General features: G+C 52.4%; 3 protein-coding genes across 8 annotated transcripts; 2 read left to right on the top strand and 1 right to left on the bottom strand.

Moving 5' to 3' along the window:
• The first annotated feature begins 661 nt into the window (after window positions 1-661).
• On the top strand, window positions 662-7,548 carry Efna1 (ephrin A1). 2 transcript variants are annotated; one of them, XM_028890848.2, is made up of 5 exons: window positions 662-867; window positions 3,948-4,243; window positions 6,307-6,372; window positions 6,501-6,551; window positions 6,674-7,548. In XM_028890848.2, the coding sequence occupies exons 1-5, from the start codon at window positions 776-778 to the stop codon at window positions 6,784-6,786; spliced, it is 618 nt and encodes a 205-aa protein (XP_028746681.1). In that variant the 5' UTR covers window positions 662-775; the 3' UTR covers window positions 6,787-7,548. The 2 variants fall into 2 exon arrangements, with proteins under 2 accessions (XP_028746681.1, XP_028746682.1); XM_028890849.2 differs by lacking the exon at window positions 662-867 and adding an exon at window positions 2,880-3,139.
• An 800-nt stretch (window positions 7,549-8,348) lies between these two features.
• Slc50a1 (solute carrier family 50 member 1) lies at window positions 8,349-11,340 on the top strand. 5 transcript variants are annotated; one of them, XM_037206782.1, is made up of 6 exons: window positions 8,349-8,406; window positions 9,436-9,513; window positions 9,622-9,745; window positions 10,359-10,520; window positions 10,772-10,891; window positions 10,971-11,340. In XM_037206782.1, exons 2-6 carry the CDS (start codon window positions 9,452-9,454, stop codon window positions 11,073-11,075), a joined length of 573 nt encoding a protein of 190 aa, XP_037062677.1. In that variant the 5' UTR covers window positions 8,349-8,406; window positions 9,436-9,451; the 3' UTR covers window positions 11,076-11,340. The 5 variants fall into 5 exon arrangements, with proteins under 5 accessions (XP_037062677.1, XP_028746690.1, XP_028746691.1 ...); XM_028890857.2 differs by lacking the exon at window positions 8,349-8,406 and adding an exon at window positions 8,512-8,715; XM_028890858.2 differs by lacking the exon at window positions 8,349-8,406 and adding an exon at window positions 8,743-8,812.
• Window positions 11,341-12,296: 956 nt separating this feature from the next.
• Window positions 12,297-12,871, bottom strand: Dpm3 (dolichyl-phosphate mannosyltransferase subunit 3, regulatory). The gene is made up of 2 exons (XM_028890814.2): window positions 12,770-12,871; window positions 12,297-12,647 (listed from the first exon to the last, which is right to left on the bottom strand). Exon 2 carries the CDS (start codon window positions 12,640-12,642, stop codon window positions 12,364-12,366), a length of 279 nt encoding a protein of 92 aa, XP_028746647.1. The 5' UTR covers window positions 12,643-12,647; window positions 12,770-12,871; the 3' UTR covers window positions 12,297-12,363.
• Between the last annotated feature and the right edge of the window lie 3,574 nt (window positions 12,872-16,445).

The following is a 16,445-nucleotide window of genomic DNA, read 5'->3' as shown; positions in this document are numbered from 1 at the left end:
CAAGTACTGATGGACTGAGGCGCCCTTAGCCCTGGCCGCACTCGTTACACACTTGATCACACACAGCGTCGCACTTTATTCCCGGCATCTAAGCGATGACACAATCTCTTGAACAAAGACAACATTGACAAACCCAACAAAAACAAACAGCCGCGTCTGTGTGGGGAGGGGCAGCCAAGCGCGGAGTCTGGGCATGGAGGGGTTGGGGCGGATAGCGAGCGAGCGTGAGAAGGCGAACGCGCAGGCCTGAGTGTGAATCTCGGGAAAAGGTGTGGGTATATCCCCCACCTCGCACCCTGGCAAGATTGGCGCCCCGCGCTGCAAAGCCAGGTCCTGAAGCCGCTGGTTCCCAGACCCACACGTGTGAGTGCCTCCCTTTTCCAGCTTGCGTCTGCGCCCAGTCCCACAAAGCCTACAGAGCCTCACACAGACGTGTCCGCCCCCCCCCTCACCACCACCCCCCGTAAGCGAACACGCAGCTATGGAGAGATCTGTGCAGACCCCGGAGCGCGCTCCGTCCCTGGGGCACGGGAGCCCCCCCCTCCCCGCGCGTTTTCCCTTCCTCCACCTCCCCAGCCACCCAAGCCCTGGGGCAGCGCGCGCCGGGCGGGGCGGGGGCGGGGCGGGTGTCGGGCGGCGCCGGCCCAAAAGGCGGAGTCGAGCAGTGAAGAGGCCAGATTTGTGATCGCGGTGCCTACTGTACCGTGGAGGAGCCAGTGGGAACCCTTACACTGCAGAGCTCTCGTCCCGGCCCGGCCCGGCCCGGCCCCACGCTATGGAGTTCCTTTGGGCCCCTCTCTTGGGGCTGTGCTGCAGTCTGGCCGCTGCTGACCGTCACATCGTCTTCTGGAACAGTTCAAATCCCAAGTAAGCCCCGAGACTCCCTCTGGCAGCCTGGGCGCCTGGTTGGCAATGCCTTTCCTCGGGGTAACTGTCCCGGCCACCCCCTGGCCTGAGCCTAGGGGAGGTGGCCAGGGGTGGGAAGGATTCTGGAGCGTCCCACCTCCGTCTTTACCTTCCCTTAGTAACTGGCAACACCCGATCCTGGCAGAAACCTGCTCATGCCTACTTGGACAGGCGCTATTTCAGCCCTATCTCTTCCTGCCCTCTGGCATCCCATTACTCCAAAGTAAGGATCTCATGACGAGCCTTCTTACCTTGAGAATGTAACATGGGCCCTGGCCTCCGGGGCTCTTTAAGTCCCCCCATGAAACTTCTGCGCCCTCTCTTTTTGTGTGTCGCGGGGAGCATTTGTGTGACGACAGGCACCTATTGACATCAAGAGTCAACACAAGGCTCAGAGTGGCCCTGGAAAGACTCTCAGTAGGGAGCTAGGTTTCGGGTATCAGGTATTCATTCTGTGTTTAAGATGACCCTGCAGAGTGGCCCCCAGGATTATTTTTTTTGGGGGGGTGGCATAAATTAGGCACATGCTGTGTGTGCATGGACAGGCCGAGGGAGTGGCCAAGGTGGTCACACTGAGGAACTGGTGAGGGGAGTGTCCCTGGAAAGCCTGGGGAGGAGCAGAGGGGCTTTCACAGGGCTACAAAGGGCCGTGACAGGAAGGAGGCAATTTCTCCCGGGCAGGTTTTAGGGCTAGGAAGCAAATGGTATTGGGAGGAAGACACCGCCAGATCCTTTGTTCTTGCCCTTGAGTTTTCTCAAGTTGTGAGAACAGTATTTGGGCAAAACCTAAGAGGGGGGGCATGGTGGAACAGGGAGCACAGGGCCTGGCCCCCGAGGGGTGGGGGCACAGAATACCACCAGAGCACTCCCACACCCAGGCTGCCTAACTTCCCTCTTCCCTGAGCTAGATGCCACGCCAGTCTCCTCTGGCACGGCGGCATTGCCAGCTGAGGGTCTGCTGTCCAGGGCATGTCGGAGGGCAACCTAGAACCAGCTGCCAACCCTAAGGGCAGCGTCTTCCCGGCCCCAGGCTGCTACAGCGGCCCAGCCAGCCCTGGCTCCTACCCCTTGCCTCCCTGACCCTGTCCTGTCCTAGTAGTGGGAAAGAGCAAAGTCCCTGTTATGCCCATGCCAGGTGTCGGCTGGAGGAGGAGGAGGGGACAGGAAGCCATGAGCAGGGAGGGGGGAACTCTGGCCTTTTCCGTTCCCAAGCTCCCAGGTTTCCTCTCTTTCAGGAAGGAGCCTCTTCCTTGCCCCCTCCCTGTCTTCTCCACCACTGTTGTAGCCCCCCTTCCAGACGGAGATTAGGTGTCACAGGCAGGCGACGTAGAGGGGGTAGTCCCCTTAGAAGTGTACCCCACTAAGAATAGCTTCAGGCCTGTCCCTCTGGACACACACACACACACACACATACCCTGTCTTATTTACAGCTACAGGAAAGCCGGTCTAGAGTGGAGGTCATGGGCGGTCTAGGCAGGCCCAGCTTGGGAGAAGAGATGAGGTGGCAGTGAGCAGGGCGGGTGCAGGGTTGGCACAGGTGACTCAGGGTGGTGGGCATTGGCCCTGGGATCTCCAGGCTCCAGGCAGAGGCAGAGAAGGGTGTGTGAGCTGGGTTCCCATGGTCCTGGAGAGACAGCTACTCTGGCCATCCGGACTTCTCTGCTCCCTCTGCCCAGAGGCCAGCACTGGGGCAAAACCAGCACTGGGCTGTCCTGGGGTCCAGGGGGGGGCTGCTTGCATTTGACAAGGTGAATTTTCACAGGCTCTCAAGAGTGCCTGGGCGGGTAGCAGAGGTGGATGAGGCATGAGTCAGTGCCCATCACGGGAATGGGGGAAAGACGCCAGGCCCAGAGCTGAAATACCTGTTCTGAAATGGCTTCTATGTTTATCTCTCCAGAGAGGAATTTTAAAAGCCTCCCTCTGCTTCTCTCTCTTTTCCCCGGGGTGGGGGAGGGGCCGGCCTGGTAAGCCCAGTTCTCGAGGCTGCAAGCTGCTGCAAGGCCAGGCCTCTCTAAAGGGTCATGATGACTGGGTAGTGGGTGGCCACCATGGAACCCCACCATCACCATGGGCACCACCCATGCCGAGGACTTGGATGTGAAGCAAATTGGCAGGCAGCTCTGCGGAGCCTCTCCCTGGCAGTGCTTGGGAGAGTTCAGAGGAGCTGACTGGCTGTCGGCGGGAGGTGGGAAGCACTTTGCCACTGCTGAGACCCTCCCCAGGCTGGAGCCAGGTGTCTGGAGCTCAGGGGGAGGGGCTGGTGGGCAGTCAGGCTGGAGCCTGCCGGGCTTGGGGGGAACTGGCTGGGGGAGGGGAGCTGGCTCCACCTGGGGAGAAGGGAAAAGGCAGAGACCGTCTCAGGTCTAAACTGTAACATTCCATGGGGGAAGGTGGAATTGTGACTCTTGGAGATAAAAGACAGGGATGTTTGGGGGTGCTCTGAGGAAAGGGGACAAGGCGATCAGGGCGTACCTTTGAGTAACAAAGAAAGGGAGATTTGAGTAAACTGGTAAGAATGGTTTTACTCTCTGCGAGTCTGGGTTTGGACCAGGGATTGGGTCCTGAAGTGGAAATCTGAGAGAGACTTGGTTTGAGGGGCAGGACAGAATGAGATAAGCGAAGAAGGGATGTGATGAGGGACGCAGCAGCGTGGTAGAGAGAAAGGGACCTTGGCTCCCACATCCAGGACGGCCCAGACTGTAGTTTCCTGGCATTTAAAGAAGACCTGGGGAAACAGAACAGTGAGTGAGCTGCAGAAATACCGAGGACCTATCTATCCTTGGGCAGATACCTGGGGCCTTCTAGAAGGCACTTTGGTACCTGAGAGGTGCTTAGTGGGTGTTATTTGGAAAATGAGTAGATGATGGTAATGAGGGAATGGTTGATGATGGCAGAGAAAGATGATCAGTAAATACGGGAGTTAAGATATTGGAAAAAAATCTTTGGGGCCCCACTGTGGAATGTAAGGGGTGATGTGACCAGTTGGAAGACGCTTCAGGCTCTGGTCTGACTTCCGCTTCCTCTGCTTTGCTTGGGCCCAGGTTCCGGGAGGAGGACTACACTGTACATGTGCGGCTGAACGACTACCTGGACATCATCTGCCCACATTACGAGGACGACTCCGTGGCAGACGCCGCCATGGAGCGGTATACACTGTACATGGTGGAGCGTGAGGAGTATGTGGCGTGCCAACCCCAGTCCAAGGACCAGGTCCGTTGGAAGTGCACCCAGCCCAGTGCCAAGCATGGCCCAGAGAAGCTGTCTGAGAAATTCCAGCGCTTCACGCCCTTCACCTTGGGCAAGGAGTTCAAGGAAGGACACAGCTACTATTACATCTGTGAGTACCCAAGGGACGGGTCACAGAGCACTGGTGGCCGGCAGCATGCGCTTGGCTGCTTACTTAGTGGAGAGCCAAGTAACACAGAGTCCCTGCCCCCCCCCCTTCCAAGTCTAAACTCAGTTTTCTCTGATTCATAGTGCAGATGTGGAACAAGCTTCAGGTGTGTCCTAGACACTCTGGCACATGGACACAACATAACTAAAACACCCCTGGCCCCCTGTCCTCAAGGAAGCTGGGAAGGAACCCAGATAAATCATCAGGCCAATAGAAGAGTGTGATGTGATAGACATGAGCACAGGGCACTTGGGGAAATGACCTGTGCACCTGCCAAAGATAGAAAAAAAGACTGAGGTTGGGATGACAAGGACAGGTGGCACATTCCCAAAGGGAGCATGACCGCTTCTGGAGCTCCCGGGGTGAGAGGCGTACAAGAAATAGAGTGATGGGCTTGGACGCTGGCTAGGACAGATTCTTGGAGGCCAGACACTAGTAGGAGTTTAGACTTCCTCCTGAGGGTGGCAGAAACCCATTGATGAATCCTGAGTGTTACAAGGTCCGGGCTTTGTGAAGGCTAGGTCCAGTGCTCATTCTCTGGGTGAGTCTAGACCAGCTTGGTAGAAAATGGCCCAGGGAAAGGGAAATTACACTGTGAACACCTCATGCAACTTCAGGCTGGGAGCCATGAAAGATGGAATGTGGAAGGGACATGGTCCACGCTCCTGTCACTACCACTGCTGAAGTTGGGTGCTGTTCCAGAGAATGAGAGAGAGGACTGAACATTGATCAGAAAGTAGCCAAAAACTGAAGATAAATATCAAGGCTAGGTACGGCACGGAGGCTCACGCCTATAATCCTGGCACTCAGGAGACTGAGATAGGAAGATTGGTGTGATTCAGGGGCAGCCTGGGCTACAGACAAAGTTTCAGGTCAGTGTGGGCTACAGTGAGACCATGCCTAAAAAAATTTGGGTAGGGACTGGGCAGTGGTGGCGGCATGTGCCTTTAATCCCAGCACTTGGGAGGCAGAGACAGGTAGATCTCTGTGAATTCGAGGCCAGCCTGGTCTACAGAGGGAGTTGCAGGACAGCCAGGGCTACACAGAAAAACTCTGTCTCAAAAAAACAACAACAACAAAAAACAGATAAATAGCAGTTACTGCATAAACCTGACAACCTAAATTCTGTCCAGAACCCACCTAAGCAGCTGCCATGGCTCCAGAACCCACATCAAAAGTCAGATACAGTGGCCTGCATCTGTAATCCCAGCACTCCTGTAGGGCGATGGAAGGCAGGAACGAGAAATTAGCCTTGCTGGGCTGTGGTGGTCCAAGTCTTTAACTCCAGCACTTGAGAGGCAGAGACATGTGTTTCTCTGAGTTTGAGACCAGCCTGGTCTATATATAGTCAATCTCAGAACTGCAGGGGCTTTGTAAAGAGACCCTGCCCCCCCAATAAAGATACATAAAAAATAAAGAAAATCAGCCTTATCAAGCATGCAGTGCAGAGGCAAGATGGAAGGCCAGAACCAACTCCCAGTGTCTGTGTCCTGTCTTTCACACATGTGCCACAATGTACAATAACGAGGAGGAAAGAACAATTTAAAAGTAAATACAATTTATCTATTGGTTGGATATGGCGTTGAGTGCTTTTATCCAGCACTCAGGAGGCAGAGGCAGGTACATTTTTGTGAATTTGAAGCTAGCCTGGTCTACATAACAAGTTCCAGGGCAGCCAATGCCACATAGTGAAATCTTGTTTTAAATAAATTAAAAAAAAAAAATTAAACAGGGCACTGAGGAAGCTGATTCAGATTTGAATTCTTATCTTCTATCAAAAGGCTCTTTCTGGTGGCTGGAGAGATGGCTCAGAGGTTAAGAGCACTGGCTGCTCTTCCAGAGGTCCTGAGTTCAATTCCCAACAACCACATGGTGGCTCACAACCATCTGTAATGAGATCTGGTGCCCTCTTCTGGCCTGCAGTCATACATGCTATATACATAATAAATAAATAAACATTTTAAAAAAAGGCTCTTTGCTTAACGTCCTTTGGATTTATTTTGCAGCCAAACCTATCTACCATCAAGAAAACCAGTGCTTGAAGTTGAAGGTGACTGTCAATGGCAAAATCAGTGAGTGTCAGGGCCCGTGGGTGCCTCCTTCCCCCACGCTGAGTTGGTCCAGCGGTCTGGGACGGGGCGGAAGTTGCCTCTCCGCCTCCCGTGGCAGTACCTCATCTCCTGCCATTTTTATCTTTCAGCTCACAGCCCTCAGGCCCACGCCAATTCACAGGAGAAGAGGCTTCCAGCAGGTAGGGAGCTAGAGCCAGTTGGGCCAGGGTCACAGGAAGGGGCTGGCTCCGTCCTGTTTGGTGGAGGCCGGTGCCAGTAGCGGGGGCCCTCACCTGTCGGTCTTTGCCTCCTCACCCCGCAGATGACCCCGAGGCTCGGGTCCTGCACAGCGTGGGAGTCAGCGCTGCCCCTCGCCTCTTGCCGCTGGTCTGGGCTGTGCTCCTGCTCGCTCTGCTGCTACTGCAGACCCAGTGAAGGTGTGTGCTTCACCGGGCTCAAGGATTGCGACTGGGCGGAGGGGCGGGGGCAAGCACCCCGAAGCCCCAGCCCCGGGAACCATCCCACCCCATGCACAAGCTGCCGCCCTGAAGCCTCAGAAGGTTCAGTATTATGGGTTTCAACCCAAAGGAGTTCAACCCGCCTGACTGTGCCGTTCCTGCCTCCACCTCAGAGGGACGGAGGAAGAAGTGGGGAAGGTCCTGTCCCTGCGATTTCTACCTTTAAGCCAAAGAAACGGGCTGTGCAGGCCGGCCTGGCCCATTTCGAGGGCCCAGTGGGAGAGGAGCTGCAAGGGCCTGCGGTCATGTAGTTGGACGCTAAAGACGCCCTTCCCCGAGGAAGCCGTGATGTCCAGATGAACTGACTGAAGGAAATGCTCGAGACAGCTTCCTGCGTGGGAGCCAGGTACAGGAGAGGCAGCATGCTTGGGCTGACCCCGCATCTCTGCAGGATTTCCACCTGCCGAACTGCCGGAGAGGTTCGTAGCCAGGCACTGACTGCATCCTCCCCGTCCTTCAGGCAGCATTCCCTGGAGCTGTGCCAACGCGAGGACGATGCTGTTCAGAGGAGAGCTGTAAGGGCAGTGCCCGCGTGTACAGTCTGTGTAGTGTAGCCTAAAGGGCAGGGCCCACATGTACAGTGTCTGTAGATAAACGTGCTGTGTCTGCTCATTTCTACAACTGGAGTTGTTTTTTTATACAGTGTTCTTGGATTCATAATAAAGTAATTTTTTTTGGACGTGTTTTTCTGCCCCTCCATGTCGACGTATGATCAGAGTCCCTCCTCGTGTGCTAGGCTCAGCGCCACATCAGAAGCAACCGGGGCTGGTGTGGTGCACACCTATAACCCCAGTTGCTGCTCTCGTGGCTGAGCTGGGAAGATGGCAAAGTTGAGATATGCATGGACAACTCAGACCTTGCCTCAAAAGCAGAAATAAGGGGCTGGGAATGTACCTCAAGAAGCAGAGTGCTAACCTAATATGTGTAAGCCTGGGGTCCAATCCTCAGCAGTGCAAAGCTTATGTAGCCAGGCATGGCTTGGGTCATGTCTGTAATCCCAGTACTCAGACAGTGGAGCAAGTAGATTGCCAAGATTTCAGTGCCAGCCTGGGCTACAGTGTGAGACCTCATCTCACAAAATAAATAAGTAAAAGACAAAACATAGTAAATGGCTAGGGTCAGGGGGAAAAAGATGTAAGACACAACTTGGCTTTATTTATTTATTTATTTATTTATTTATTTATTTATTTATTTATTGTTGTTTTCGAGACAGAGTCTGTAGCTTTGGAGCCTGTCCTGGATCTCGCTCTGTAGACCAAGCTGGCCTCGAATGTCTCCCGAGTGCTGGGATTAAAGGTGTGCACCACCACCGCCCTGCTTGGTTTTAATTTCTTTCTCTCTCTAAAAAAATACATGCTTCTTACCCGGCCAAAGGGAGGGTGTTTCCTCCTCTGGGGGGGGGGGTCCTGCAGGAGAATTCCCTATAGTAGTGAGCTGGCTTCCTCTCCGTGCGCGCCATTCTGTACGATCGTTCTTCCTGTCCAACCTCTCATCCCACTCATCAGCCTCAAGCGCGGGGCTTTGGCATACCACACAGGTACTCGTGCTGTCTGGGTGAGTCAGGGAGCTGGATGCCAGCTGAAGCTTGTGCACAGCCCCACCAGCAGAGCTGCGTGGGGAGGCTGGGAGGGAAAGTTCCCAGCAGCCAGTGTGTTGGAACAGGGGGCCAGGGGTAGGGGTGCCCATGGATAGGGCAGGTTGTGCAAGGGCGGGCACCTGAAGGAAGACGGCCACTCCTGTCAATTCCTGCTAACGAGGTTTCAATAACCTCCAGGGGAAACCTTCCGAAGCTGAGGAGCCAAGGCTCTGATATGGAGCGGTGAATAGGAGGAGGGCTGAAGACGCGGTGAGACTGAATTTGCAGTTTGCCTTCTTGCATACAAGGACATAAGGAAACACAGAAGTTGAGGCCGGTGGTCTAGAGGACCCAGAGTGAGCAGAGTGTGAGGAGGGGCCCTGTCGGGGACAAATGCACGGTCCCTCCTAAAACCAAGGAGCGCACTCCGAAGGGGAAGCTCAGGGACCCAGCCCCGCACACAGCAGCCAACCACCAGGCCGGCACGCAGCGCTGGGGTGGCAGGGGCCCCAGTTCCGGTGCAGTTCTGGCGGGGGCGGGTTCCGGCGCCGTTCCGCGGGAGGGGCGGGGCTTCGCGGCCGCCGGCCCTGGGCCCAAACAGCTTAGCGCGCAGAACTGGGCGAGGGAACCGACTCGGTGGGATGGAGGCGGGCGGCGTGGCAGACTCGGTCCTTTCCGGTGCCTGCGTGCTCTTCACCCTGGGCATGTTCTCCACTGGCCTGTGAGAGCGCGGAGGGACTGGGCTGGGGACAGGACTAGGAAGTCAGGAGAGTGGAAGGAAAGGAAAGTGGTCAAGAGACGTGGCTCCAATTCCGGGCTGCAGCTGGAACCCAGAATGAAAGTGGAGCAGAGTTGGGTGATCTGGGGTGCTAAGGCGAGGCTGGCCCCCCGGCCTGAGTCGGGGAGATCCGCTTGTCCGTTCAGGGTGGGTGACAAGCACCGAGGAATCGTCTACCCATTCCTAACAATTCCCTTCGGGTCCCCTTCCAGCTCGGACCTCAGGCACATGCAGAGGACACGGAGCGTGGACAGCATCCAGTTCCTGCCTTTTCTCACCACGGATGTCAAGTGAGAGCAGCGTTGGCTGTGGCGGGAAAGGCTGAGGGAGGCGCACGAGGTCCCTGGGGACCCCCTGCCACACTCAGCCCCTTGGACCATAATCCCCTCCTCTCACAGCAACCTGGGCTGGCTGAGTTATGGAGTCTTGAAGGGAGATGGGACCCTCATCATCGTCAATGCCGTGGGGGCTGTGCTTCAGACTCTTTATATCCTGGCCTATCTGCACTACAGTCCTCAGAAGGTAGAGGCCCTCCCTCGCACCCACCTCTTCAGCACGCCCTGCCATGTTAGCAGAGCAGACCGTTTCCTGGAAGACTAGTAGGGTGGCATGACTTCCTTTTCCTAGAAGGTCCTTCTTGTCCTCCTTCCCATGAGGCCAGCCCTACAAAAAGCACACACGGCCACCCACCCTCCCCTTGCTCACAAGCCTGGTGGTGGCTTCCCTGGCCCGAGGGTATCAGTGCTAACCCATCCTCTCCACAGGCTGGGGAGAGAGGGCTATGCTGTCTCTGATGGTTCCTTTAGAGTTAGAGCCAGGGCCAGTGGCTAAGAACGGCCATTAGCTCAGCTTTCCCACTCAATCACAAAAACATCCATTAGTCTCTTCCCGGGTAGGTGAGGCTCACAGGAAAAGGGGAGGGAGAAAAAGGTAATTTTCCCTTCCCTGGAGACCTCCAGTGTTGTGTGAATGAGGCCTCCCTTCAAGCCATTGGTGAAAGAGAGAGAGACAGACGTGAAGGCTGGGATAAAAGCTGATTTCCCCATTAGAGCATGGACGAAGACAGGATGCAGCAATCCCCGCAGAGAAATGAGTGTTCTGGTACAGATGCAAGTAAGACGCTTCTCCCCTGCAGCATGCTGTGCTCCTGCAGACCGCAGCCCTGCTGGGGGTCCTGCTCCTGGGTTATGGCTACTTTTGGCTTCTGGTGCCAGAGCTTGAGGCCCGGCTCCAGCAGCTAGGCCTCTTCTGCAGCGTCTTTACCATCAGCATGTACCTCTCACCACTGGCTGACCTGGTGAGTGGGGTGGCCAAGAGGTAGGGGAGATCAGGGCTAGGCTCCCTTAGCCAGAGACTGGCTGATACTCCAGAGGAAAATAGATCCAGCTCCTGGAAGGAGGCCAGACAGTCGAGGTGGGTGAGTGGGATGCAGGAGAGGGCTGGGGTGAAAGATTGGAGGGATTTGGGTCTTTTTCCCCCCCGAGGATATTCTTAGGCAAGGTACAGGAATGGTACTATGCACCTGAACCGGGAGTGTTTTTGCCACAGGCCAAGATCATTCAGACTAAATCGACCCAGCGTCTCTCTTTCTCGCTCACCATTGCCACCCTCCTTTCCTCCACCTCCTGGTCCATCTATGGGTTTCGACTCAGAGACCCTTACATCACGGTAAGAAGATCCTGAACGGGACGACGAGTCTCCAAAGCAGAAACAAGTTCCTGTCTTTATAGCAGCTTTTCGGTTGCAGGTACCCAACCTCCCAGGAATCCTCACCAGCTTGATCCGCCTTGGGCTTTTCTGCAAGTACCCCCCAGAGCACGACAGGAAATACCACCGACTTCTGCAGACCTGACCACAGCCGCCTTAGGGCCAACGTGATACCAAAAAGAGCTCTTGTTTCTGCCGGTCCTCCTGACCAATTCCGTGGATGCAATGGGTTGTAAGAAAAAAGCTGATTTTGAAAATAGAGGGATCAAGGAAAGACCTTTACGTAGATCGGATGGGACCTATGGGATGAAATCACATTTTTTAAATAGATGATCTTTTCTCATTTTGGAGGCTGAGGTGGTATCTTTAGAATGTGCCCTAAAATAAACTGTTCCCTGCCCCTGCCTGCAGGCCTTGTGCGTTTTTCCTGACCTGATAGGAGGTGGGTCTAGTGACTAGCATCCAGGATTGGCTCAGAAAAGGTATTCGACTGACCTAGAAGTCACAAAGACCTGGAAGACCTTTTAAAAAGAAAAAATCTTTTTTTTTTTTTTTTTTTTTTTTTTGGTTTTTCGAGACAGGGTTCCTCTTTGTAGCTTCTGCCTCCCGAGTCCTGGGATTAAAGGCGTGCGCCACCAAAGCCTGGCTAAAAAGAAAAAGTCTTATTAAAAAAAAAAAAAAAATGGAAGTTTGGTATACCTACTTCTTGCCCAGCCTTATGTGGGAAGCCTACAATCCCAGCATTTAAGAGTTTGAGGCAGAGCTGGGCGGTGGTGGTGACCGCCTTTAACCTCAACACTCAGGAGGCAGAGGCAGGCAGATCTCTGACTTTGAGGCTAGCCTGGTCTACAGACTGAGCTCCAGGACAGCCAGGGCTACACAGAGAAACTGTCTCGAAAAACAAAAGAAAGAGGTTGAGGCAGGAGGACCACAAGGTTGAGGGAAGCCTGGGCAACTTGGCAAGTTGTAGGCCAAGTTGGACTACTCAGTAAAACCATCTAAACAAGTAAACAAAACAGGTTGGGACGTAGCTCCGTTGAGGGCTCACATGTTTGAAGGCCGGCAGGTTCGATCCCCAGCACCTCAGAATCTAGTCATGGTGGTTTAGCGTGTTAATTAGAGGAGATGAGAGGTAGAGAACCAAGAGCATCCTCAGCCATATGCCTGGGTTCGAGGCCAGTCTGGGACACATGAGATCCTATTTCAAAAAAAAAAAAAAATCTGAGAAGACAGAACATCACCAAAATGCAAAGCCAAAAAATGGAAGTTAGGTATACCGGGAAGATGGCTCTCCCGCCTCGCACTTCTTGACGTCTGGTATACAGAATCCCCAGTACTTATCCTCCATACTCAAACTAAACAAGGCTAGAAAATAAAAACTGCACTTTAATGGGGAATGGGCAAGGATGTCCGGACAGGAATGGGTGAAGGTGTCAGAAGCGTAGCCCCCTGCGGGTTAAGTCCGCTCGAGCCTCCAGGATCTGGCTCTGCAACTCTCGGGCGGCGTCCTCACAGTCGTGAAACGTGGCCACGCGGTAGCCCACAGTGCCCAGGGCATAGCAACCAGCGGACACCAGCAGGTAGGCAGGCAGTGGCCACAGCACCTCCTGGCAAGGGAAAGGCAGCTCCAGGCCCAGAGCTCCCATGGTCAGGGCAGCCCAGGCAGAGCCCAGGAGCGCCAGTCCCCAAAGCCACTGGGTTAACTTCGTCATGGTCGCTGCAAAGAGAGACATCAAGGCTAGAGATGCTTTCTACCACTCCCCGCTCTGCATCTGACACTCACTCCCAGGCAGTGCCACCCTCTTTCACCTGTCCCCTCAGCCCGCCACCCAAGCGTACCTCTGGGCGTCGCGCTGACTTCAAGGTCCGCATCAGCGTCGGAAGTCCTCTTCTACTACCTCCCTTCCTCCGCACTGCCTTCTGGGAACTGTAGTTCTCAGAACAAAGCCGGGGAACTTCCGGTCGCGCTCAGGTCCGGGAAGGTTAAGAGTTTTAACGCTGCTTGTTCTGGGGACCTAGGTCTAAACTGGATAGACTTGTGGAAAGTCTTGAGAATACACCAAAACATTGCAGTAAGAGAGGAATGTCATGTCGTCTGTGGTGATACATGGCTTGTACTCTTAATAAAATTTGCCTGAACATCAGAGGACGGAACAAGCCACTCGTTGAAACATAGAGGCCAGGCAGTGGTGGCACACACCTTTAATCTCGGGAGGCAGAGGCAGAACCGTCTGGATCTCTGTGAGTTCAAGGCCACGCTGGGCTACACGAGATTAGTCTAAAAAAGAAACAGAGCCAGGCAGTGGTGGCACACACGTTTAATCCCAGCATTTGGGATCACACACCTTTAATCCCAGCACTAGGAAGGTTGAGACAGGAAGTGATATGACTGGGCAGAGAAAGGAATATAAGGCTGGAGGAGACAGGAACTCTGGCTCTTTCAGGCTGAGGAGCTGGTGAGCTAAGAGGTGGTGGCTGTGACTTGCTCTGCTTCTCTGATCTTTCAGCTTTCACCCTGATATCTGGCTCCGGGTTTTTATTAGACTGATTAGGATTCGTGCAACAATGGTCCCCCTTAAACTCAGTTCTCCAGCGCAGATACCCCACTCATTCACTTACTCAAGCGTTATTCCAACACTCCCACCAAACACTGGAGATGCCAGGGCTGCCTCACACTGCTAGGCGAGTACTCTACCACTGAGCCTTTTTATTTTGAAACAGGATTTTACTAAGTACTCAGGATGACCTTGAACTCCCGTTTGAGACCCTGTCTGAGAAAGAGGCTGGTCATGGTCAGAATGGCACGTACTTATGATTCCAGAGCAACTCCCCAAAAGAAGAAAGAGGAGCATTGCAGAATAAAATAAAGGGTTGGCTTTAGAATTCCAATTTAAATAAAACAAGAGGGGTTTTTGTTTGATTGTTTTAGTTTGTTTGGGTTTAAAGTCTGTATGTGTGCATATGTGTGTCTGTGTGAGCATATGCTCTGTACGTTCAGGTGCCTGCAGAGGCCAGAAGAGGACATCAGATCCCCTGAGCTGGAGTTACAGGCAGGTGTGAGCTGTGTGCCATCGGTGGTGGGAACCTAATTCAGGTCCTTTGGAAGAGCAGCAAGTGTACTTAACTACTGAGCCGTCTTTCCAGCCTGGGTTTGGTTTTGTTTGCTTTGCTTTGAGACAGAGTCGAATGGACTCCAGGCTGGCCTAGAGCATGGTGTGTAGCCGAGAATGACTGTGAACTCCCGCTTCTGCTTTCCAAGTGTGAGGATCACAGGCACATGTCTCCAAACCCAGCTGGAAGCAGTTTTGTTGGCTTCAAGGTCAGCAGAAGAGTAAATGAAGGAATCAAGAAGTCCTGACTAAGCCAGGAAAGATGGGACATACCTAAAATAGCAAGACTCAGGAGACAGGAGGATTACTCCAAGTTCAAGGCCAACGTGAGCGACATAAAGAAGATCCTGGTTTTAAAAAAAAAAAGAAATCTGGTCTGAGTGGATTGAAGGTCCACTTAGAAACTCCAAAGTAAAGATAAAGGTAGACTGTAATGTTCAAAGATCCACTGTTCAAAGCTTTGTACCTGGATTTGGAAATCCAGACTACTTTGGTATGTCAAAAAGTAATCTACAGGACTGGAGAGAGAGCTCAGCAGTTAAGAACACTGGCTGCTCTTCCAGAGGACCCCCTGGATTCTATTCACAGCACCCATATGATGCCTTCAACATTCTGTAACTCCAGTTCCAGAGGATCTGGTGCCCTTTAGTACACAGACATACATACAGGCAAAACACCTATACATATAAAATAAAATAGAAACTGTTGTGGAATATTCCTTTACACTGTGAAGATGTGTCACTGTGATTGGTCTAGTAAAAAGCAAAACTGCCAATAGCTAGGCAGGAGGTATAGGCCGGACTTCTGGACAGAGAGAACTCTGGGAAGAAAAAAGACAAGAGTTGCCAGCCAGATGCAGAGAGAGAGCAAAACATGGGGGAAGAGAGGTAAGAGCCACGAGTCACGTGGCAACGTGTAGATGAATAAAAGTGGGTTAATTTAAGTTATACGAGCTAATGGGACAAGCCTAAGTTATAGGCTGAGCTTTCATAATTAATCCATGTCATTTTTTGTGAGCTGGCAGCCCAAAGAAAACACTGACTACAAGAAACAAAACCAAAACACCTCATTTTCTCAAAGCCTTCACTGTTTATCAGCAATTATTATTTAAAAAAAAAAAAAAAGAAGAAAGAAAGAAAGAAAAAAAGGTAATCCACATACTCCGACTACCAGGCAAGACTAGGACGTGGCATTTCTATCAACTGACTTCAAATAGCAAAGCTGTAGTTTGTGAGTAGAAGCGGAATGTCTTAGCCCTGTGTCCTTGAATTTGATTAACAAAGCAGATTTTACAGAGTGACACTTTTAGCACAAGTTCCTGTTTCATCCTCAAAACTTTTTGTTTGTGTTTTTTTTTTTTAAGATGGGATTTCTCTGTGTAGCCTTGACTGTCCTGGAACTCACTCTGTAGACCAGACTGGCCTCAAAATATAGAGTTCTACCTGCCTCTGCTTCCCAAGTGTGCCACCACCTGGTCTCAAAACTTAATTTTTTGGGGGTGAGGGGTGGGGTTTTGAGACAGGATCTCACTGTGTGGCTCTGGCTATCCTTGATCTCTCTCTGTAGACCAGGTTGGCCTCAAACTCATAGAGATCCATCTGCCTCTGCCTCCCAAATGCTGGGATTAAAGGCATATGCCACCTGGCTAATTTTTTTAAGTTTTGAGAGTATAATTATATCACCCTCCCCTGCATTTCCTTCCTACAACCCCTTGCTTGCTCTCTTTCAAATGCATGGCCTCTTTTTAATTCTTTTAGATTTACATTCTATGTGTCTATATGTATCAATGTTATGTCTATATGTACTTGTACACCGTGTGTGTGTGTGTGTGTGTGTGTGTGTGTGTGTGTGTGTGTGTTACCCAAGAAGGTCAGATCCCCTTGAACTGGAGTTATTGATGGTTATGAGCAACACATGTGGGTGACAGTCACTGAACCCTGGTCCTCTACAAGAACAGTACATGATCTTAACCTCTGAGATATTATTTCTCTAAGTCCAGCCTCTTTTTCTTTAATTGTTGTTACGTGTGTGTGTGTGTGTGTGTGTGTGTGTGTGTGTACACATTCCTGAATATATAAATACAACGTGTTCAGTCAACATAATGTTACTTGTATGTTTTTAGGGCTGATCATTTGGCGTGTTCTTCTGGGGAAGACTGTTTATCCTGCTCCTCTAAGATTCCTTAATCACCTGTAGTTCTTTGTCTAGGGTTGAGACCTCATGAGCTTCCTTCCCCCTTCTGTGTTAGCATGCCTATTGGTGTGGTCCTGTTTACGCAGCCCTGTTGGTGAGACTTCATGCACGTAGCTTCTCTGACATTTCTAGGCGATGAAATCTCACAGCTGACTCACTGATCCTCTGGCTCTCTTCAACTTTCTCTCCTCAAAATTTCCTTTCCTTTCTTT

The sequence above is a fragment of the Peromyscus leucopus genome, chromosome 6, assembly GCF_004664715.2.
Source record: "Peromyscus leucopus breed LL Stock chromosome 6, UCI_PerLeu_2.1, whole genome shotgun sequence".
In the NCBI taxonomy this organism is placed as follows: Eukaryota; Metazoa; Chordata; class Mammalia; order Rodentia; family Cricetidae; genus Peromyscus; species Peromyscus leucopus.
Note: the sequence above shows the minus strand (reverse complement) of the source record. Positions and strands in the feature narration are given on the sequence as shown.